The sequence below is a fragment of the Caretta caretta genome, chromosome 10 (genome assembly GCF_965140235.1).
Source record: "Caretta caretta isolate rCarCar2 chromosome 10, rCarCar1.hap1, whole genome shotgun sequence".
NCBI classification, from domain to species: Eukaryota; Metazoa; Chordata; order Testudines; family Cheloniidae; genus Caretta; species Caretta caretta.
The window spans coordinates 72,036,518-72,061,065 of record NC_134215.1 but is presented as its reverse complement, the minus strand read 5'-3'; the positions used below and the strand labels follow the sequence as shown (position 1 = coordinate 72,061,065).

Sequence of the window (24,548 nt, the reverse complement as noted above, 5' to 3'; positions counted from 1 at the left end):
TACCTGCCTGTCTGGGGTGTTGGCTTCCTGGGATTTTTTTTTAGCAACATCAAAGGGCTACCCCTTTAAGTTTCAGCAGCCAGCTTCCCTGCCCGGCCACACAAGCAGGTACTTGGGTCACGCAGCTAGGAGTATCTATGCACGGGGCTGGCTCTCTGCTACCTTTCCAATCTGCGCAGAGCCCAGCGTCGGATTCTCCAATCCCCGCCTCACTGGCAACAGCCACCCGTCTCCCACTCCCATTCTGAAGTACCCTAAAGACCCGGGATCACCAACTTAAAGCACTCTGCAAAATGAACCGCTTTTAAAAAGCGTAGACCCCTCCCCCGCGCCCCAGTACAGAAAGCACCTCATCGGGTTACTGTGCTGTGTGCTCCTAGGACAACCGAAAACCCCTGCTGGGCTCCTAGCACAAACTCCAGAGGAATCAGGTGGCAGGACAGGCCCGGCGCTCCCACTGGGCTATTTTAATTCAAGCCCGTGCCTCCTTCGGTAGTGGCAGTACCATCCCTCTCCTGCGTCTCAATAGGCTTCATGCAGCGTCGATGGATACTTCATCTTTCTTATCATATCAAAACCAATCCCCTTCCCTCCCCACTCCCACAAACGAAAGCCCCGACGGAAAACAGCCCCGACACAATAGGCCTCCACCCCAACACGCTTCTCGGCTCTGTTCTCCTTCAGTGGCTTGACTGCACGGCCGTTCGAGCGGCAGCATCATTTAGCACCCCCTCCCAGCCCAAATGGCGCGGCTTCCTTCTCAGGTCAGCCCTTTTCCTGGGCCCTGTGCCAGGGAAGGGCTGCAAAAGACCCTTTGCAGGCTTTGGGTGGGGGCAGTAAGGAGTGAGGCTGGTAGCATTTGGTCACTGTGCAGACTCCAGCAGAGAGAAAGGGAGATGAATTCGACAGTGGCATCTAGGGAGGAAATAAGAAAGAGAAAGCTTTAATACCCAGGTCACTCATCTACCACGGCCCCGGTCAAGCGGCCATCAACATGTCCCTCCCACTCATGGGGGATCACGTCTGGAGCTAATGAATCCCCAAGGGAGACGACGGGCTCCACTCTCTCACTTGTCTGGAGAATCTCAAAAGGCTTTGTGTTGTCAGCCCTCGTAATTCCTGCTTCACTGCACCCCATTACGGGGCCACTGATGTAATGACAGCCTGGCCATTGAGGGAAATGGGGTGGGGGAACGTGATGAAATGTACCTGCGTCCACATCCCCCACACTGTTGTAATAATCTTTGTACTATGTATGCCTTATGCAGTATCATCTGAAAACTCATAATTTGCTTGTCCTGATAAAATGTGTGGGGCAACATTGTATGTGAAGTTCGAGGATTCCACTGTATTGTGGTGTTAACACTTGTTCCATGCTGAGGTTGGCAGACAGGTCTGTCTCAAAGAAAGGAATGTGTGCTCTGCTAAATTTGCATTTAAGCAATAAATAGAGTCATCAAGCAGAAAGGGAAACAAAGAACGGTCAACCAGGTGAGGAAAAAGCAGCAGGGAACATCCTTCCATAGAGACACTCTTGTCTCCTGACTCTCAGCTGGAAATGGTTTTCAAGAGGGGGACTGACACTCTAAAAAGGAGGGACAAACACCCAAAGATGACCCCTCTCTCTCCTCCTGCCCATCGCATTCACAGCACCAGAAGTGACCAAAGAAGCATTCATTGAACTCTGAGAGAAGGGGTCCTGACCTAAGAAGTTTGGCCTATAAGGCTGCTGAAATCATATGGTGAGAATATGATATAGTTTGTTAGGTTAGGTACCAGTTGTGTTTTAATTTTATTAATTACAAAGAGAGAGATTTTAGGTGAGTACAAGTAATGAGGCACGTAAGTTAGAAATGGTTACAAGAAAATAAACTTATTTTATTGTTTTATCTAATCCAGCGTGTTTAAACTGAAGCATTTGGGGTAGCCAGTTGGGTGCATATTATTTCTATTGAACAGCTAAGAGACTTTATGTAAACTTGTATTGTCCAGGAGAGGGCTGGGCAGTGCAGGACATAAATTTCTTGGGGAAATCTAAAGCTGGGAGTGTGTTGTTGGTCACCCTGCAATATAAGCAAGGCTGGTAAATGCGATAGGGGTGGCTGGCTGGCTGCAACACACACGCAGACATTGCTGGGAGTGACTTGCGTGCTGGAGGCTGTTTTTGAGCCGTCCAGGCTGGAGGCTACAGCAGCAAAGCACTGCAAAGGGCATCCTGGGTTACACAGCAGAGGTGGCCCAGCTACTCATTAGTCTAGATTGTACCCTGGGACTGAAGGCTCTGCATTCTTGCCTTGCAACAGGTACAGACCATGAGGGCTGGTCTGGAAACTCCCAGCAAAATTACACTGGAGCAAAAAATGGAAGGAAAGTGGGAATTTTTTGGAGACGGGGGAAATAATTCCCATTTTCCCACCAACTAGCTCTTAAAAAACCAACCACACAAGTTTCCAAGGGGCTCATACATACAGCCTGGGGCCAGATCTCATGTTCTGTATACAATGAATGAACCAGGTGTTTGTCTACCCAAACCCAGGCTTAGGAAAAGCTTGATTTTCATATACCTGGCTCTGCAGGCCAACCACTCCCTTCTGACTCTGCCAGATAAACAGGCTTCAGAGACAAACATCTGCTTGTAAAACGGCAGCAAGCTGCAGCCACTGCTTATCTTGCCTTTGCAATCCAATGGAGGCAAATGAGTTTCCCCGTGAGACACTGGCAAAAATTATCTGTGACTTGGTTACTTTAGTAATTACAAGATGCTGAGCTGCTCTAAAACTACATTAAGGCCTTGCCCAGAGAGGGGGTTAGCTACACTATTTTAGGGATGGTCCATTTTTTAAACTGACCATACGTAGCCACGCCATGGGCAACTTTTGGGCAACTTTTACTAAGATTTTGCAGGTTTTTGAACTGTGGTTTCTAGAGGCCCAAAGAGTTCATACAGGTCAGTCTAAAATAGTCAGCGTGCAAACCCAGCAATGTCCATGCTCAAGGAACTACAATCGGCCTCACTATAAGATGAAACTGACCAAGCTGTTTCACTGCCCCCAGCAGAGAGAGAGAGCAGAAGGGATAACAGTAAATTATATTTTATAAATGTTTGTAGTATAAGCTTGATCTCCATTTCTGTTACAACACATTTCTATTAAGCGATTAACCCAGCTCCTGATTTGCATTTATACTGCCCTTATGAGTGGAGGTTTTGGGAGTTTGCATTTGCTTCTCTGCATTGATTCTGCTAGTCGAGACCTGATTCCTGTACAAGTGTCAAAAGTTGGCTAAGCCAATTTTATGTTGTCTTATTACAGTTATGGAAACTTTTCTGTATTAAACACACAGAATAAGCGGGGTTGCGGGGGAGAAGAGGAAAGGTGAGAGTTTTGTCTTAAAAGAAGTACTTGATTAGATCTCATCTGGGACACGAAACGGGAAGAGGGCAGATTCCCGTGCCTATATAGCTCCTCCCTGCACAGCGCTGACAAAAGTCTCTTATTTCATGGGTCACTCACTGACCACTGGAGGCACACAAATCAGCTGAAGGGCTGTGCGGTGGGAGAGATTAGGCTTTTGCTTTTTAAGCTGCTAATCATGGTTGATCCCCGGAATTACTGCTTGCGATCAGCACTAAATTAATGTCCCACTGTATTCTTGGACGGGACGCGGAGATCCTCCTTGAAAAGTATGCTGATGCAAACCCCCTGGGGCTTAAACGTGGCCATACTGGAGGCCAACCTTTCTGCAGGAAACCATTCATTGCTGTTATGTTTGTTATGTTTTAAATTAAAGCAGAGCTGGAGCTTTGGGACCAGGCTTTTTCAGGTATAAATGGCCATTAGGTACCCACAGCCCACTGAAAACCGTTGCGAGTTAGGTTCCTGACTTCCATTTGTGCCTTTGAAAAGCTCCCATTTGTGTGTCGGCACCTTCCAGCTCTTAACCCGTGGTTGACAAGCCTGGTGCTTGTGCTTTACAAACCCATGGGTTTGATTTCTGGGCTTGGTCTCACGCCCCTGCATCAACTGTGTTTGACAGTGGGGGCAGCACATGGTGTCCCTAAAGGGTCACTCAAAACCACCCCTCTAGACGTATACGGGGTAGTATTGATGGACTCCTTGCTATGTTTTCCTTGCTCAGAATGGGGGTGACTGTAAGGATGGATTGTGGGAAAACCCTTAGGGCTCCCACCAGGGTCACAGGGAACACTTCTAGACAAATAGAGTTAGCAGCCAAAGATGGCAAAAGTTCCCATACCCAGCTTCTGGCAAATAGAAGCTAGGGACACCATCCCTGACCATCCTGGCTATTAGCCATTGATGGACCTATCCTCCATGAATTTATCTAGTTCTTTTTTGAACCCTGTTATAGTCTTGGCCTTCACAACTATGGAACTATGGCCACTAAAGGACAAATGCAGCTTGGCCTTTGGCTTGGTACGTACCAGTGTGGAGGGAGAAGGACCAGGGGGTAGTTGCTTCCTTCTGAGAACTCTGGTCCATGGGACTGCATAAAGGGCAGTAGCAATCAAACCCCTGCTATGGGGTAAAGCAGAGAGGTGACTGGGCCAAAACACTCCACAAGTTCAAAAGGATTAAAAGTCTATGGGTGGCTGGTTCTTCCCACGATGGAAAAACAGGAAGTGCCTCTGAACAGAGCTTTCCAGAGAGAATGGGTCAGATTCTCGGGCCTGTCCTGCCCCTACTGAGCGAAGGGAGTGGAATGCAGCTGGGTCTCCCTTGCACTTCCCGTGAGCCAGCATAGCCAGCCGCTCATTACTCCCAGCCACACAATGCTTCTCCCAGTGTAGAGAGTGAATCAGGGAGGGGGAGGAATTTAGAGGGGGTACAGCAGAAGAATGCTGCATTCTGACTATCCCTGCTTGGTGGATGGTCCTTAGGGGCCACAGCCAGCTGGTGTACTTTACAGCAACCCCCCTCCCCACCCCAACTGTCCTATTCTACACTGGGGCTGGGGACAGCAGAATCCCATATTCAGCAATCTGCAACTGACTCCCATGAACCCCCCAAATGCTCTCAGTGGGAATATGGACCAATACATGTAATGTCCTGGAGACGTCCTCTCCAGATTCCTAACCAGCATTTTGGATTGACCAAATTAGAGACCAACTCCCAGAGCACCGTTCCTAGCTTTTGCCCAGGGCCCAGTATCAGTCAGGGCAAGGTGTACAGCTGATGCACTGTGGGGTACACAAGCAGGGCAAACCTCTTCCAGTGTGGCTTCACTCTCAACTCTGTGTGTTTGATTTAAAGGAGCTGTCAGAAATCCAGGACAGAGGCCACCACAACAAATTAGGTTTAAAAATAATGGGATGAAAAAGCTAAAATATATCAGGGACAGGACACCACCCAGTTAGCATGCCTGCGCTTTTAAATGTCTTATTTCTTTGGGTTACTAATAACCCATCAGAGGTAACAAGCCCCAAAACCTTGAGTTCTCTACCTTGACTTTACAGTGGCTCTTTGCAGATCACTCATCTTGTATAATGTGGCCGTGCTCGTCAATTTCACTTCCTGGTTTTCATACACTAGTTTGAGATTGCGGACAACTGGGGAATGTTTAAACCTAAAAACTGTTCTGTCTGGAAAGTTTTAAATTTAATTTAAAAAAAAAATCATAAAGAAAACTGCCCTGGTTAGTGGGTTTCGCGCAAGCAGGGCATAAACTCCCTATCCCTTGCAGAGATCCCCAAAGCAAAATTGAATTCAAATTGAAATTTTGAGCAAAATTGAATTCAGTAGATGAAGCATCACAATCCCTAGCCCCATTCCCATGTGGATGCCTGGCATGGTGTTTTACTGTTCACCAGCTCACTGAGAAAATTAATTTTCAGCTCTAGGATGGCTCTTGAGGGGAGGCCCCATTGCCCCGAGCTGAAAATGATGAAGACCTCATACTCTTTGCTGCGATATTTAATAGCCGAGTGGCAGTTAATTAGATTACTGAGCCACCGCAACAGATGCTAGGCAACCCGTGAGGAAGGGAGGGGGTATTTGGAAAAGCTATTATCATTCAGTGCAGGGAATGCACAGTACAATCCCATGTTAACCCCTCACATCCTTGCTGTGCCCTACAAAACGGTGCAGCCGGGTCAAAGCCAGACACGTCTCAAAATCTTACAGCAGCCCAGTGTTTTGGGTGCTTTTTCCATCATGCACCAAATGTCTATGAAAAGCAGGCAGCGGGCAAGTTGGGCAAACTGTACACGAAGATGCCAGCAGCTCCTTCTTTGATGCCAGCGGTACAGGCAGAAGAAATTGAAGGGGGAAACACTGGAAGGCTGCTGTAATGCCACCCTGTTGCATTTTTCCCCTGACATGTCTGTGACACTAAGTGTGAGGCCAGGGAAACAAGAGGGCGTTACAGGGCTTGGGCATCATTCTTTCCTCCAGGTGTAAAATTAACTTTAAAATTAAAGGAGAATTTCAGCGCAGAAGAGGATCCTCTCTGGAGTCCCTCATCCACCTTTTTGGGATGAAAACCCTATAGAGGAAATTTGCCAATCCCCCAAACCACCGCAGGAGATGCTTCCAGGTTCTCTCATTTGGCTCTTAACAGGCTTCCAAACTTACATGGAGGGATGCAGATGTCCCAGTGGTAGAGGAATCTGTGCAGTCAGTTCCAGAAGTGGTGCTAGATTTGCTGCAAAGGCAGCATTATTCCCCAGGGAGTGCTGCCCAGATCAATACTTGGTTCACAACAAACATTGGGAAGGATTTTAGGAAGTGCCACCTTTCACTGGGGAACTACATCCTGGCACAGATTGAGCAGGTGCCGACATACGCAGGTTAGTAATTTTAAGGTTAAACCATTGACCAAAATCTTGCAATCGGCACAGCAGCCAAATGTCCCACTGTAGATGAGTGGGTGGGAGCCAGATGCCAGGCTTCCTGTCCAAGTTTCCACTGCCCCTCATTTCAAACAGTGCTTTCCCTGTTACTCTGACCAACTGGGGAAAATAGCCTCAGAATTTATGTACCTGGGGTCAAATATCAACATCTTTCACAGCCCATCCCCGCATGCACACACAGCAGTGCAGCAAATGCATTTTTCTTCGGGTTATTACATCCCCTTCCCTCCCACTCACGTCTTGCACAGGAGTCTGGTGGTTTTCAATTTGATAGGGGACTGCTCTGGTGACAAATCTACATCTGATCCCTGGGAAATGTGCCATGGCTTCTGTGCTTCTCCTGCCCTATCCACTGAACGGTATGCACAACCTAACTTTTGTTACCCCTCACAGACATCCATGCCCTCCCTCCCAGCATGCCAGGGGTTAAGTCATTTTAATACCTACCTATCAGATAGTCTGTCCCCTGTGCAGGCATCTGGGTAAGTATTTCATACTATGCCTTTCTTAAGTGCTCATCACCACAGTGTCTACCCTACCAGAAGGTGCTGAATACAAGTATTATTAGAGTCATGATCGGAACATATTCTCTGTCTCGCCCTGCGACACAAGTGGATGGCCTGCACTCTAAGCCTCCAAGATACTGAAGGGGCCAGCTTGAAATAGTTATGGTATGAAAGCAGAGAGGTATCAACCTACAACGGCCTGGGCCTACTTGGCCTTCTATCTGTTTATCCCTCTCTGTTTCAAATGTAAACACAGGGAAACGGTGGCATTCCCAGGAGCAAGTTTAGATCCAGCTGTCTTGACATGGGGCGTTGATGCAGATTTTAGGTGGCAAAGGTGAAGTATCAGGTTAAAAATATATATAATCTTACCCGGTTAAGCTCCTGAATTCTGGGCCCAAGCCAATGCCTCTCAAGCTGGCAAGTGCTTCCATGTGCTGACGAAAGCCGTGGGGATGAGTGAGTACGGCACTGTTGTTATACAGTTCCACGTGTCCGAGGTAGGGTCATAACAATCTAGCGTTTTACACCTCTGAGTCCCAAAGTAACCCCCCACCACGTAAAGCTTATTTCCCGAGGCCAAGGCGTGGCATGACATGCGCTTGGCAGTCATGTCCCCGATCCGCGTCCACTGGTCCGTTTCACAGTCGAAGCGGTAGGCGGACGCAGCGGTGAATTCAGTGTCCCCGCCCATGATGAAAATCTGGCTGCCTAGAACAGCGGCGGCAGTGTAGCGCCAAGGTTGGGGGCACTCTGCTTTGATTGCCCACCGGTTCACGACAGGATCGTAGCACTGGACTTTGGACACCATGTCCCGGTGGATGCTGGTCCCACCAAAGACAAAAAGCTTCAGCCTAGCACTGACCACTGCAGCATTGCTGACTCCATCCCTTAGAGGGGCCACCATGGTCCATTTGTTGGAGGCAGGGTCATACTTCTCTACCTGCTTCAAGGAAACAGAAGGAGATGCCGGAAAGACACCAGCCACCGCAGTGTGCCCACCAACCACGTAGAGGCAGTTCTCCAGTTCAGCTGAGCCGTGCCCAAACCGAGCTATCAGCATGGGAGCAGCTTTGGACCACTCCTCATGAACCGTGTCATATACCCAGACGTCTTTGGAGACCCCATTCTCTGAGCCCCGCCCGCCAGTGACATAGACTTTGCAGCCAATGGCACAGGCACTAAACTCTTTCCTTGGGCTTGGCAGGTCTGCTTTGGGGATGATCTCTTTTGCCTTTTGATCCACCTGGTAGATCTTATCACACATGAAGGTCTGCCCGCCCAGGATCAGCAAGGTGTGCCCAGCTTTGCGGGGCCTGGCACAGGGGCTGGTGACCACCCCGTCATTCTGGAGGATCTTCTTCTTGCAGTGCATGGCCTCGTCCATGATGAGCTTGTTCCTCTCATCTGCCATGATCAGGTCCTCGCACGCCATGGCTTCCTTGAGGCACTCGGAAGGCAACAAGGCCAGACGCACGTTCCTCAGCAGCTCTGGGAGATGCATCTTCCGCTTGTCCAAGTCATACTTCACCCACTGAATGATGGCCCTGAAGACCTTCTCCTCGTCCTCTATCTCCAGCTCGTCACTGGAGATCAGGTCCAGCAGGGTGTCCTTGGAGAGGTTGTTGAAGTCCTCGCTCTTGTGCACTGTTTCAAAGTTCACCAGGCACATCCTCCAGGACAGCTCGTAGAGTCTACGGCACTGATGAACGTCTGAGAGCAGCATCATGCCCAGGCAGTTGGAAGGGTAGAGGTTCTTCTCGAGGAACTCAGCCGCTGCATCTCGGACGTCGTGGAACTGTAGCATGTCCCCAGCCTCCAGCAGGGACTCTGCATTCTCCTCGTTGATGATGATCTGGGAGGAGTACGCGAAGTCCAGCAGCAGCTCCAGCACCTCTGGGTGGAGGCTATCATGGAAATTCACCTCATCGTCTACGCTCTCCCGCAAGCCGTTGCTGAACATGGCCTCGAAATAGCTGCTGGAGGCGGCCAGCACAGCCCGATGGCACGGGAAGGACCTGTTACCTGCCCAGAGGGTGACGTCAGTGAACACGCAGCTCTTCCGGAAGGTGTTGAGATGGGACAGGACGCAGTCTGGGTGGGAGGTTTTGTGGAAAAGCAAGATGTTCATAGAGCCAGTGCTCGTTCGGGATTTACGGTTCTCGTGGACGCTGACCGACATGATGACAGAGGCGCGGTCTGCTGAGGAGTGAACAGAAAATAAACTAATTAGTGGTGCTTATAGAGGAGAGAAACTAGCACTAGCTAGAGCCAGCAGCAGAGTGTGGGCATCTGCTGTGCTAAATTCCCTCTCCCCACTGATCTGCCAACACAGCTCAAACCTACTCTGGTGTCCCAGCACTGAGCCCTTCCCAATTCTGCCAGTGCTCCTGAATCCTGACCTGCAGCACCCCCCAGATATTCCAGCCACAGAGCACCCTGTAATGGCTTGCTTATTCTTCTAAAATGTATTTTTGGGTAATCATGGCAGAAACAGAGAATTCGGCACTTTGGCTTCAACAAGGAATAAGCGTAATGCAGCAATGAAAGCCCCAAACTAAATGGCAAATTTTCTCAGTCCCTGGAGGGCAAACACACAAACCGTGCAATGTTTATTTTTCCTTGTTAAAGAGAACAGTCTATTTAGGGTAAAGGGCTGGGGCCTGTTCTTGGCTCAGTTCATGTCATGTTGGCATCTGGTGGGGAGATTACTACAGGTTTAGGAAAGGCAATTGCAACCGTATTCATTTATGGGGTATCTAGCTAATAGAGGGAACCAAAGATTTCAACAGACTTTGCAAAACCCTTCTAATTCTACTTTCTGGCTGATGAATCTCAGCAGACTCTTCCACATGACTTATCTACTCTGTAGAACAGGCAGGCTTCAGGGAATATGACAAAGCTCAGTGTAGACGTTCCTCCTTGGGCTGGAACCTGGACTCTGAGACCCGGTGAGGGGGATGGGTCTCAGAGCCCGTGAGAATGTCTACACTGCTCTTTTAGCCCCATAGCGCAAACCCAAGTCAGTTGACCCAGGCTCTGAGACTCACTGCTGCTGGGTTTTTTGCAGTGTAGGACATACCCACAACACCCTGCCAATCTACTAAGATCGAGAGCGATGGAGTCTGGATGATGGAATTTGATAAGTTGCTTGGTCTAAAATATCAAGGCTGCATTTTCAGTCAGTCTGCATTTTTCCACCTGTATCCAATGTGCAGGCACAACTATGCAAGTGATCCTATTCCGCAGGTGTAAATCAGGTAATTGGTAGGCTGACTGACTGATTTGTATTTTGTAAACATAAAAAATCCTGAGGCTAAGACTGGGAAATTTAGTCCATAATTTACAAAGTAAATGCAGAAGGCACATCCATCAGCGTTGCTGGAAAATAACATGTTTAAGAGAGAAATTGCAAGTCACTAAAAGCCAGTCTGTCAGTTCCAAAGAATATAAGAAGAGCTAAAGAATACAGTTTGGAAAAGAGATTGAGAGAGACAGACAGACAGATAAGACTGCAGCCACACAGAGGCAGCTTCAGTTGGACAAATCACCCCCGTCTCCCCTTTACCATATTGAGCAACTAGCTCATAGGTCAAAGCCCCAAAACAAAACCACACAACTGCCATGCTGATGTCATCCCATTACAAACATCCTGTTGCTACCGCACCCCCACAGTGTCTGTTATTAAGGACTTGTAACAAACGTAAAGAGGTGACTCGGTCTTACCAAAAGTCAAGCATTGTTTCATTTCATTTTGCAAAAAAACATCACACACACACACACACACACACAGAGCTAGAGTCTGGGTTTAGGGAGCAGGCAGGCAGTCCAAACATGATAGATAGAAATGGGGCCAAGTTGCAAAGGTCAGATGCAGATCTGCGTTCCCTTTTGCACCTCTTCCACCCTAAAAACCTCTCTGTAACTATTATTCTGCTTTTTTAGCTAGGGACAAGGTACCACCAACCCCGAGCATTCAAAAACACCATAAGTCAGGCCCCAAAATCATGAGATTCTTTAAAAATCATGAAACATAAAAAAATGTTGATTTGCAATAATGATTTGGGGGGCTTTTTATTTGCCTTCTAGTTGTATGAGCCCTGAGCGTGCACTCAGCTCATATTTTCAAGCTTTTCTCTGTAATGATAAGGGTTAGAAACTTAGCTTTCATGGGGGGAGAGGGAGGAAAGAGTGAGATTCTCATGACACCTCTCGATTCCAGCAATTGGGACATTAAGAAAAAGCAACAAGTACCGCAAGAGTTGGAAAAACCCTGAATTAATAAAATCTCCGGTTCATCATGAAGCCAACAGGCCCCTGCCCTCCCAAGTCAGCTAGATCAGGGTACGGTCTCAACACTGCCAACGGAGCTCACGGTTCCGAGTCAGCTGCTAGGCTCTGACACATCCCACCTAGGGGAGATGGTCAAATCCGCAGCTCACGTCGGAAGAGTCAACAAGACCTGGATGACAACTGGGTCGTGTATGCATGCTTTGCTGGCTTGATGAGAGGGAGAGTACATAGCATGACCCGTGATTTACAGGGCAGGAGTCAAGCAAGGAATTCTGAATAACCGACCTTGGGTGAGAGGCGATGACCTGTCAGAGGCCAATGACAGGTTAGCAGCCCCACAGGACACAGAGCTGACACATTTCAGAGGAGCAGCCGTGTTAGTCTGTATCCGCAAAAAGAACAGAAGTACTTGTGGCACCTTAGAGACTAACAAATTTATTTGAGCATAAGCTTTCGTGAGCTACAGCTCACTTCACCGTGACCTCCCAGAAACGTGAAGCAGTTCAACACTCTCATGCTTCACGGAGCCTGGATGCAGATAAGCCAGACACAGGCTCAACCACAAGCTGCCCAGACACTTTCCAACACCTCAAACAAAACATAAATAAATCCTAATCAATAGGAATAATTCTGAGTTGTGTGTTTTCTGCCTCTCCCCACCTCCTTTACAGTGTTCTACAGGACAGATGTAAATGGGCCAAGTTACAGGCCCTGGGGAAGTCTCCCTAGGCTTCCCAATCCCCAAACAGTACAGCGTAAATAACACAGAGTCGCTGCAGCTGTGAGATCTTTGACCCAAATCATGCTGCTATTGATTATATTTTCATTCAACTATTTGACACTCCCAGAGTCCTAGCAAATATCCCCAAGGTCCCAGGCTGAGACCGCAATACTCATTTGACTTGTGAGCAGAGGCAATTTTCAATGCAGGGCTCCAGAACTGGGCAGGAAATCACATTTTTAAGTGGCTGAGCCGAGCTGCAAGGGGAAATGTTTCTAGCATCATCAGGATGCTTATTCTGCACCCACCTCAGGGCTAGTACAAATTTCTAAGGGTTAATATGGATTCTAGTGACACAATTTTACAGCACCAAACTCAAAGGTGCTGAAACTAGCAGTGCTGGAAGCAGATTCCATTATATCCAGGGTTTACAGTTTGGTTCAACGACTCTCAGCACCCCCACAATACAAATTGTTCCAGCACCCCTGACCAAACTGGAGGAATACAGATGAAACATTTATGAGTCTGCTAAAAGCTATTGATTCCGGCTTCCCTTCCTCCAACCTCAGAAAACACCCTCCCAATCTATTGCTTCCTTTGAAGACCAGACCTGAGCAGTGAGTGGATGTGTTAATTTTCAAATGTGATGTGATAATCAAACCAAATGTTAAGCAATTCACACAGAATAGCCATAGAAACAAACAGAGGGGCCAGAAAGGGAAAGGGACAAGGTTAGCTTTTCCTGAGCCTGGAGGAGGAAAAGGCACCACTCAGAATAGAAGGAGTGGCTAATTTATAAATTAAAAACACCTACATAAAATACAAAAGCTGCACCAGGCCACAGAGTTTTTTTAAATCCCATGTACAGTAGTTCTTAGGTGGGTAGGTAGTGGCCAAGTTACATTTCCATCCAATTGCTGCTTGGTGACCCACCAAAACTAGCCCTACATGGTTCCCTTTGTGGCAGAAAGAAAAAGAGTACTTGTGGCACCTTAGAGACTAACCATATGCTTTGTGGCAGAGAGGCCAAATGACTGAATGGGTACTGGATCATCCTTCCACCCTTAAAGATGGTCCCTTCAGCCAGGTGCAAGGTTATGACATCTACTGTCAGCTGGCCTTCTCACAGACAGCTGGGCTGGCCAATAAATGAGGCTGAAGCAGGCTGCAGAACTAGCGAGGGCCATCTCTAAGAAGCATCAAACTACCATACACCTGGGATTTTAAAAAAAGCCTGTAGCCTGCAGCAGCTTTCACATTGTATGAAGGAGTTTTTAGGAGGCAAGTGTTACAGTGGGACCTACTTACCTGCCCTCCTTTTAAATGGTAAAGGCCTGAAATCTTCTCAAAACACCTAGGATTGAATCCTCCCATGGCTGCGTAAGAGTAGAAATGTGGACGTTCTACTTCTTGCTCTCGAGCTGGGTGTAGCTCAGACTACCACAGAATGTGGCACGATGGACAACCCCCGCTTTCCCAGGGCTTTCCCTAGCCCACCAGTAATGTGCGATAGCCCTTGATACACATCAGACGAACAGAAATTGTAGACAATAGCAATTTTCCCGATTAGTTTCTTCCCAAATTCTGCAGCCGTATGAACCTTCAAAATCTGTAAGTGAGGTGAACCCCTCTGCTGCTTAATCAGAATATGCCCAAGGCTAGTCTACAGTTAGCAAAGCACTTAAGCAGGCGCTTAACTTAAGTGCATGTTTAAATGCGTTACTGAATAGGGCTTGACGTAAGCATATGCTTACTATTAAGCACACCCTCAAGAGCTTTGCTGAAGCAGAAACTTATAGAGTAGCATTTGGCCCTAGGTTATGACAGAACATTTCACTGGCTTTCCTGATGAACATATAGAGCTATCAAAGCAGATGGGGAACTCCAGATTAGGAATATTTTGCACTCAGAAATCTGTCAGTGTCCCTTTCCGATCTCCCACCTACTACGCAGAGCACAAAGGGCCATCTGAGAGCACAGCAGCCAGCGTCCTCAGGGTAGGATAGGGGCAGTCATTAGAATGGAAGCTACAGCTCAAATAGCCGAGGACCTGACCCGCGCAAAGTGGTTCTGGGATACACTCATACGTTGCAGTCATTTTGTCCTTTTAAAGGGAGTTATAAAAAATAAATAACGATGGCACTGTCTTCACAGGATCTCAGGGCAGGCAGAGACAGACGGCAGCCCTTCTTCCATATAGATGAGGGCCTGGGAGCATCAGCCTTTTTGTCAGATAGCCAAGGCTGTCTGCTGGCTAGAATATTTCCCTGGCTCTAGTCAGTCTCAGCCCAGTAGATCTGAGAGAGACAGAGTTCTTACAACACAGCAGCACGGGGAGGGGGCTTCGGACAGCCTTTCACACACTCGTTCTGGGAGGAAAGCCCCCATGGCAGCAACCCAAGACAAAGATGAAAGTTCACTGAGTCACGGGGAGGGCAGGCGCCTCGGATTTCAGAGCACAAAGAAAAGTATCTCAGTAGCCCCTGGGGAGGACAAAAGCCAGTGTAGAGAACCAGGGAGAGAGGTGAGACCTAGAACTCTGATTTTCTCACCCGCTGTTGCTCCTTAAAGCTGCTATGGTGGCATCAAGAAAACGGAACAGCTCCCCAGGAAACAACTGTTGTGTAAAGGGGCTTCCCTGGTGGTGCCAGGATAATGGAGCATCCCTACATCCCACCTTGCAACCCCTGAGACTAGAGGTGACTTGGGGGTGGAGGGCATGACTGAAGCTCGCTGAGTTCCAGGTACTCCGTGCTGGCCGTGTAGCCTGTAGGCATCTGAGGGAAGCTGCTATAATTTAGAGCGTCTCCTGATTGTGCTTTAAGTTGGACTTGGTGGGGCCAAGAAACCAGGAGGCACAAAGGTACCCTAGAGCTACCTTTGCTCTCTATCCCTATGTGAGCTCTGCATTCTGAAGGGCCTGCTCAGAAGCAAGGCCAATGTTTGTAGTAAATTTAGCTTTTTTTTTTTTTTTTAAAGCCACCAGGTTTGTCCATGAACCTCCGAACATTTCCAGTATCCACAAGAATTCACCAAGCGGTTTGGACAAATAGCTTTACAGCCCGAGAGCTGTTCAAACAGTTTGAGGTGCGTGGCTGGTCTAATAAATCACACAATATAGTTTCTGCTCCTTGACTGGGCAACCAAGTTTGTTTATTCGGAATTCTCCTGTAAAACAAAATAGCAAGTAACAAGTTCCCTGCTATGAATTTCTGGTCCAACAATTGCTAAAAAGTGTGAAACGCTGTCATTCAGAAATGTTTTTGCCAAACCCTGCCTGAACATGCCTGGGCAACCCTGACCCTATGAACCACGGTGAACCAAACCCTGCACTGATAGTCCCAATACAGGGCTTGGGGGAGTTGTTTAAGGGTTGCTTTCTATTTGACCATTGCTACTAAAAACTACCTACAGCATTAAGAGTCACTGAGGTCTGATATTCACTCGGTTCACAACTCTTGGGAGAAAATGCCCATGCAACATTGGAGGCTGGAAAACCAGGGTTCTCGTTGCAGGGTTCTGCTCCTCCTGGCTTCGGGAGGGGCTTTCATTAGCGTTTTAATGCTAACCAGGCAGCTTTGGGATCAAAGACATTGGCTTAGAAAAAGCTCAAAATTTCCCTTTTAATTTATTCTATTTGGTTTTGCTGCCTCTGCTGTTCTTGTCACTTTCTTTGTCTCTTTTCACACAGGCTGTGGCAGGTGCTCTGAGTTTAAAACCTTCAGAGAAACAAGGACAGGGTCACTAGCACACACACTTCTGGGCAAGGCAGCAATGGAAGCAGCAGCGCAGACTGGCAGGAAACCGCTGATCTGGGGGCATCGGGGCACCTGTAGTGTAATTCCACTGGTACCCCTGGGAAATCTTCTGGGAAACCCATGAGTTACTGGGTCAGGCCACAGCAGTCTCCTACACCGTGTTTTACTTTCATCTCGGCACCGATAACCACAAATCATCCGACATCTCACAAACCTGGGGGGGAAGCCTGAAGGAGGGATAGGGAAATTCAGCCACCAGCGTATAAATACAAACGTGCAGATCAGTGGTAAATGAACGTAGCCACATGGGCCAGGGCAGTGAATAGCCCTAGAGAAAGTGCCAGAAGCATCTGGCCTCAGGCACCTCAGTTTCAGATCTATTACTGGGTACAATGCTCTTGGCTACACCTGTACATCTGCAGTGTAATCAAGGGAGTCACACCAGTAGAACTGCAAGATGTGGACCTTCCATATCCGCTGGGCTGTCTGGGAGTAGCACTGGCATCTAGGGCAAGCTGGAGAGCAGAGTTTTAGCATTCAGGCTATAGTGACACAAGGCTCACCCACATAGTACCAAAACCTGCTCCCACAGAAGTCAACCACACTCCTACTTCTTTGTATTGGACCAGGATTCAACCATGAGCCCTTCTTTCCACATCAGAACAGGCCTGCCTGAAGGGCCAGTACTGGATACTTCAGAAGAAGGCATAGAACACCTGATAATCACCCAAATTTTGCAATACAACCCTTAGGGGAAATTTCTTCCTGGCCTCGGCCGAAGATCAGCTTCTCTTAAAACGCTATGAAATTGCGCCCTTCTTTTCCGCTCTCCCATCTCCAGTGTTAGGTTCCTAGGCTGTTAGTCTCTGAGTCTAGGACATTAACATTCACCTGCAGTTTCATTTGGATAGTGTGTTCTTCACTTCCTGTCCTGAACAGCTGAATTGTTAAAAGAGTTGCCATTTGCATACCAGATATGGCTGCATTTCCCCAGTTAGGGAAACTGATTCCTCCTGTGTATACACACATGTACACACATACGCAGTCTGTAAAATGGAGTCTTTAAATGTGAGCTACAATTATTCACATAGTCCATTACTCATAGAGACCTGGATCAAACATTTGGACAGGAATCAAAAATAGCAGACACAATGGGGAAAACAGATCTTGCTGAGAAAGACAGAAGGGAGATGGCAAATAGACAAGATAGGGGAATAAATCTTCCCTTTTGGAGATGTTCGCAGCAGCTCTAATTGGAGTTTTAAAGATTTGGTGCATATATTCCACTTTCATGTCACTTCACATAAACAGCTCAACAGCTCTGGAATATATACTCCTCCTTGCAGGTTCCAAACCTGCAACCCTACTAGTGCTGTTCAGGGGACACTGGTCCATACCTGCACGTGCTAGGGGATCTGCCTTTGATACCAAACTTTCACAGCTCCCTATATTCTGGCTGAAGCAATGCACTCTTGTCCCCATAGGCTGGCCCCAAACAGACCCGCTTGTTACTAATTACATCTTCCAGTAAATAGTACTTGAGATGAGAGGAGTAAAAATAGCAACCCACACTTAGTGCAATACAGAAAATATTGACAGTGAAACCTGGCCAGTTGCCAGATAGAATGGAAAGAGACACTACACCTGCTTCCAACCATGGACTTTCTATTAAGGTGTCAGTTCACAACTACTGAGTCATTGGATTCTGCACTGCAGGGGACACACACTGTTCTCGACTACAGCTGAGCAAATCTAGAGTAACTCCACTGAAGTCAGGGGTCTGCTCGTATTTGTAAATTTGGTTCCTTCCCTCTCCTCTGTCCTAAGAGGTCAACTAATGCAGCGAAGATCAACTGTCTTTTTGGACCCTGTGATTCAGGCAATGTCACTCCCTCGCAGTCAGTGGAGTTACTCAGGCCTGGTCTACACTAACCAGATAAGTTGATCTAAGTTACACTAGTCAATTTACGTAAGTTACGCAATGTAAATTGATGTAGCTTAGATCAGGGATCGGCAACCTTTGGCACGTGGCCCACCAGGGAAATCCGCTGGTGGGCCGGGATGGTTTGTTTACCTGCAATGTCTGCAGGTTCAGCCGATTGCGGCACCCACTGGCCGCAGTTCGCCGTCTGTATGTGATGTGTTTATAAAAGAAAAAGTACTGTAGCATGTCAGTGAGCTCTGACTCAACCCAAATCTTTGTCATCTGAACGATCCCCATTGACAATATTTTCCTCCTTATTTCATGTTTTCATGGCAGCTCTGCACTTCCTGGGTGGGAGGCAGAAATACCATGCAAAATGCTGTTCCACTTGTGTCAATTCGACTCAAACAGCAACCATGCGGTTTTCCAAGCCCAAATCTGCAGGGATCATCTGGAGAAGGTCTGGGCAAGCATCTGAACTTCAGTGTGCTTATGAACATGGACCTGAACTCAGAAATGTGCTCTGGTCATCACTATTTCATATTCCAGCCTGCCCAGGAACATGCTCCATCATGTGGTACCAACCTTCCCTCTTGTCCTGCAGGGACTCCAGTTCCAAAGCTATCACAAAAGCTTATTAAATGCCTGGGTCCCAAAAACTATGAGCTATGTTTCACATGGAACTGAGCAGAAAGCAGGATTCTTATGGCATCTGGCAAGGAAGGAGGAAAAGGGGATTCTGGCGCTGCCTATAAAAATGGATTATGCTAAACCAAAATAAGCCCCCCTCAGACCAAATAAGAGAGTCTGTAGACAAACTCGGTTTAAGAACACACCTTTAGTTAAACTAGTGCAAGCTTGTGCGTAGACCAACCCGCTTCCCACCCTCCACAGTGAATGCTCTGTAAACCTTCTTATTAAGCCACCTCCAGAGGCAATAAAAGTGGGTTAGTCTATGCTCATTATTAAACTCTCTGGCTTTGTAGTGCTGGGAATACTCCTCCCCCCATCCTTTTGCCATTATCCAACCAGGAGAAATCATGTTTTGAGCAACAGTTAAGGCTGTGGACAAACGCTTTTTAATGTCTCAGCCCAGCAGATCTTTTCAAAGCCTGGAATTCATTTCAGGAGCTGCTGTGAGCTCCCCCCCACAAAACCTGCCTTCCAGCTCAATGAGTGAATGAATTCCATCCAGCTAGATCCATCACAATCTGTTTGTGAAATGATGCAGAGTTGAAGATGAAGATAGAGCATGTCTCCATCCCCCCTGCCCGCCTCCCAAATCAAGCTCACAGGGGCCCGGAATGGAAATGACCCATTTGATCACGGTGTCCATCTCCAGGAGAGAGTCCCATGAAAGAGAGCCTAGCTGCTACTACACTTAGAAGGAGAGGCATCTACTTCAAATGCCCGCACATGGTACCTAACCACACAGCTCCCAGCAGATGTGCACTGGGCAAGAGGTGGGCCATTGGGGTGGTGGCAGAGCGTCTGATGAAGATGCTGCAACTGTAGGGGGCAGGCAGAGCTTCCCGCCCTCTGCTCACATGCCATCCCTTACTACGAGCACATACAAACTTGTTGGCAAAGTAGAGGGCTTGGTTGATGGGGTCAATCGGAGCTTCTACCATGTGCTTTCTTATCAACAAGGCCCAGTTCTCCTCGCAACTTTCAATCCAGAATTTAATTTCAGCTCCCAGTCAGATAACGTGATGCTCTGTATTGCTCTGCCAGGAGATCTTGGTACAATTTCCAGAGACTGGCAGAGGTTAAGCACCCCACGCAAGTCCGTGAAGATGGGAGGGTAGATGATGAGGGTAGATAATCATCTCTGTAGATGATTACCCGCTGGTGTTGATGGGCACTGGAGGGAATTCAGCGCTGGCCAGCAAAAATGCCAACCCCTGAAGGAGATTAAAGACTCTAAGGAAAGCAAGAAGACACCTCCCCTCCTCCTCCCCACTCCCCCCGCCAGACAGAAGGGAAGATTCAGAAATTAAAAACATTCTTAGCAAGGATTAAAGGAGGTGGGAGTGTTACTCTGAGAGATACAGGGCTCTGATCTCTCACTCTTCAGGGCTACATGTGGCATCAAACCACATGACTCAACCCATGAGTTACTGGGTCACAGCTGCTCTTGTTACCTTACCTTACAAGGTGTTTTACACTCACCTCTGCACCAATCAACAATAAATCAAAGGGATTTCCAATGGGCTGCAGTATGAAGCTTGCCTGGCCTCGGGCTGATAGGCCAACAGATAAAACTGGTGGTCTCTCCTGAGTCTAAGTGTTTTGCAAGCAGGCAAGTTGGGATGGCTCAGACACAGTATCCTAGGACAAGGGAAGCAATGTACCCAGGCTCTAGCGGAAGGGATGATACAGCAGCCCTTGCTCACTGGACTGGTGCTAACAGCCACCGTGTGGATGTAAAAGTTGATGAGCAAAGACACATTGATGGGATGGTGGTTAAAGGTCCTCCAGGGGGGCTGATGCAGCTTGGTACTGCTAAATGCATCCTAGCAGGCATTCTAGCAGCCACTGTTTAAGCAGTGTTGACTACATTTGCCTCAATTCAATTACAATCTATAAAGAATGAGAATAAATCTGGCTCTTGGTAATAAACTCTGACATTTGTATTTCTAACCTGACCCTTTCAGCAACCCATCTGCCCAGTGAGCAAGTCCAACACCCCAGACCCACCAGGCCAGGTCTGTCCCTGCTGGTCCACTTACACATATATGTGGCCAGGACCTGCCTGACCAGTACCCTTGTGTCCTATTCCCATCTCCCTCCACATCTGACCAGGTTCTGCTTGTGCTGTTCCACCCCTACAGACGAGTTGCCCACCACCTAATGCCTCTCCTGTTCCATCCCATCACCCAATAAGCGTTTCCTAAAAACATTACTGGCCATCAGGGAAGATTACTTTGAGTCCCAATGAGTTTGTGCAGGAGGCAATTTCCCCTGCAGGGGTAGTAATACAATCGTCACTCAACAACAAGTCATACTCTTTCTGGGCCTTGACTTCACGCAGTCCTCCCTCCCGCACCACGAAAACATATAGCACACACAGCGTACACACAGCACCCAGAGTTAATCTGCCCCTGAGCCATCTCCCCCATACGCTTAACTATCCTGGTCCTTTGCTGGTACGATATTAAATTGGCCTCCTCTCTCTTGTTCTGCACATGCAGGGAAGGTTTCTTAGGAACGTGGTGCAAACCCCATCACCTGAGCCATTTAAAACCGGGCCGAACACAAGAGATTCTACCGCAGGGAACAACTCTGCACACACTGAGGGTGAGAGGGGGTTTGACTATTAGGTCTAATACAGAGGTGGGCAAACTACGGCCTGTGGGACACACCTGGCCTGCAGGACTCTCCTGCCCAGCCCCTGAGGCTGTGAGCTCCTGGGGCAGGGCAGGTGCAGAGCCCGGCCCTGACCCGGTGCTCTGTGCCACGCACTGGCGTGGCTGGCTCCAGCCGGGCAGCACGGCTGTAGTGCTGCCAGCCACCGGTGCGCCAGGCAGCGCGGTAAGGGAGCAGGGGCAGGGGGGTTGGATAGAGGGCAGGGGAGTTCGGGGTGGTGGTCAGGGGGCGGGGGTGTGGATAGAGGTCAGGGTGGTCAGAGGGTGGGAAATGGGGGGGGTTGAATGGGGGCAGGGGTCCCCGGGGGGCAAGTCAGGAAGGAGGGGGGGGGGTTGGATGGGGCGGCGGGGGCACTCGGGCAGGAGTTCTGGGGGCGGTCCGGGGACAGGTCGCAGGGGCTGGGCCATGCCTGGCTGTTTGGGGAGGCACAGCCTCCCCTAACCAGCTCTCCACACAATTTCTGAAACCCGACGCGGCCCTCAGGCCAAAAAGTTTGCCCGCCCCTGGTCTAATAGCTCTTTTCTTCTTTTCTTGAACCAACAGAAGGGTAAAAAGAAATAGTTCCTCAGTGGCGCTACTTCAAGTCGTGTAAGTTTATGCTACCGTTTGGATGTCAGCCTTTTGGAGTGAATTTGGTGCTGGGTTTGGACACAAGAATCTTGTTTCTTTGGGGGCAAGGGCCGTCTTTTTGTTCTGTGTTTGTATGGCTGCCAGTGCAATGGAGTCCCGGTTCATGACTGGTACTCCTCAGCACTACAATCTTATAAATAATGAGACAATGAGACTACTTTAAAGAGGAATGCTGCAAGCCGTCGTTACCCCAGGCACCTTTATTGCGCACAGCAAACCTCCATACAAACCTTATCCCAACACACCTCATCGACTCCAATCCTACTATAGAGATAAATGATAGCAAATGGCAAGAGAAATTAAAGAGGCGGAGACACAATTTGTTTTCGGATAAGATCTGATCTGAACCAGAAAACAGAGGAGGGGAACAGATAATGGGAGGCTCTTCCAGAGCTGCAAAAAAAAAGTTCCTACACCACCAGTGGCCAGATTCTGGGGAAAGGAGACCCGGGATGGGCTAACAGGAGTAGGAAGGGGAAAATGAGAGAGGGGCAGGTAAAATAGGCAGCACAAGTTTCTCCCACGTGCCCCCCCCCCCCCCCCCAGCATGCTTTATGCCTACACTGAAGGTACCACCAGTAGGATGGCAATCACTAGCACTTGTGGTGGCTATGTGTTACTATTTATACAGGACTGTACCTGGTGCTTTACAGATGAACGTGGGGTTTCTCTTCCTGTGTCTTCTGATGTTCGGTAAGGGGCTGGGGTGAGGAAGAGGAGGGAGGTTTACACAGTAAAAGTGAGGTCACTTGTTTTTTCTGGGACCATGTGCCCGGGCTGGAGTGAGATAAGCGCATTTGGAGGAGGGATTTGAAGAACAGCGAGTGGGGTTGCAAGGGATACAGGATCTGGGAGGTGACTCCAAGCATATGGTCACAAGAGGAGAAATCACCCAGGCACTCATAAGAGGAGGAGAGAGGTTGAACAGGAAGGCTCTCACCATATGGAGAGGTGTCCCTAATGGACAGATGTCTCCTCCTGAAAGGAGTTATTGTACTGAGCTCAGAGTTTGTTTTCTTTGGTATAAAGAAGCCTGAAATCAAACAGTGTGAATGGGCTTATGAAAAAACAAAAAGCTGTAACTTTTGAAGTACAAGAGGGCCCCAGGGAAGGCCAGGGTGACATGGCAGACGCTGTCCTAATAGAACAGGGAGTTATAACAGTCAGCCAGTTTGAATCAGCCATTTACACACAATTGCAAACTTTCAGAATTATGTTGCTCCTGCTATTTCTGCAACTCATTATTTTATCAGGAGGCTCACTGGAGCAGGGTCTCTTGATCCATAAGCAGTTTTACAGCGATATATTTCGAGTCAAACAAAAAATGAATAAATGTTGCTGTATTCCTAGGCTAGGTGTAAATGACAGCTTTTTGTTTTAAAAAGCCAAATGCCTCAAGCATTTGCTGAATATCTCACTGCTAATGTTCTAAGTGTATACAACCTGTACGGCACTCCAGGATCACAAGAGAGTAACACATCCAATTATCCACAGACAGCATGCTGGGTTCATGCTATCACCGAAAAGTCTGACACCGTATTGTTGGGTCTTTCCACGTCCCCAGCTACACATTTTAGTAAACGTGAATTTAGATCTAGTTAGAGAGGATGATCTGGATTGTGAAGCTAAGCATTGAAGATTTGGATTTAAGACAAACCCTGAACATTCAGGTGCTCAGACACAAATATCTGCAGTAAACTGAGTAATCGTAGCAAATTCAGTACTACAGGGTAAATCAGAGAGCAAAAGGATTTTTCTTCCTAAACCTCCCCCCAGCCTTAAACCCCAATCTGTAAAATTAATCTCCATCCATGCTCAATAAAAACAACAAAAAACACCCCAGGAGGTGTTCTTCCAAGATTATCCAAACACTCCTGAAAGAGGGAAAAGACATCAACTTAATTTCTCTCTGGCTCTCACCATTAACTGCAGATACTTCTTTCTCAAAGCCTCTTGAAATGATTTACTGACGGGAACCGAATAGGAGAAAAAAGCTGGAAAAACATCCTGCCCTCATCTCCAGTGTCCCTTGGCGATCAAGGCTCTCGCTGCTGTACCACGCACTGCATGCAGGAGATAAAGGACTGCCCCTTCCTCCCGAGCCGAGATCTGCCTCGCAGATTCCCCCTCTTCAAAGCACTTTGCAAATGACATGTTTGCAACCGCACAGACAAGACTCTGTTGCACCCTCTCCAGGGCTATGCCAGGCGCTGGGAACGAACTCTCACGGCCAGCAGTCTGCATTCACCTCTCTCCCCACACTTCAGGCTGCCTCCCCCCCCCCAGACTAGGGCAGGACTGGGGATGGAGATGGATCTACACAGATACTCACAGGCCAGCGATCTGCCCCAGGGGTCTGAGCGTGTCCCCGGGTCACTGTAGCTCCCCCGGCGGGCTGGTGCCCATGCTGCCCCCCCCACACAGGGAACTCTCACTCACTGGATACAGTCTAGCACCAGGGGCTTGAGACTAAACTAGT

At 48.2% G+C, this 24,548-nt stretch overlaps 1 protein-coding gene across 3 annotated transcripts; it reads right to left on the bottom strand.

The window, feature by feature from the left end:
• Positions 1-432: 432 nt before the first annotated feature.
• KLHL25 (kelch like family member 25) lies at positions 433-24,548 on the bottom strand. 3 transcript variants are annotated; one of them, XM_048867404.2, is made up of 3 exons: positions 24,402-24,548; positions 7,747-9,576; positions 433-915 (listed from the first exon to the last, which is right to left on the bottom strand). In XM_048867404.2, the coding sequence occupies exon 2, from the start codon at positions 9,554-9,556 to the stop codon at positions 7,787-7,789; it is 1,770 nt and encodes a 589-aa protein (XP_048723361.1). In that variant the 5' UTR covers positions 9,557-9,576; positions 24,402-24,548; the 3' UTR covers positions 433-915; positions 7,747-7,786. The 3 variants fall into 3 exon arrangements, with proteins under 3 accessions (XP_048723361.1, XP_048723362.1, XP_048723360.1); XM_048867405.2 differs by having other exon boundaries at positions 7,747-9,573; positions 24,402-24,545; XM_048867403.2 differs by lacking the exon at positions 24,402-24,548 and adding an exon at positions 23,990-24,362.

What these genes read in the sequence shown, in the direction of transcription:
- KLHL25 (XM_048867404.2), bottom strand. Translation starts at nt 9,556, where the DNA reads ATGTCGGTCAGCGTCCACGAGAACCGTAAATCCCGAACGAGCACTGGC.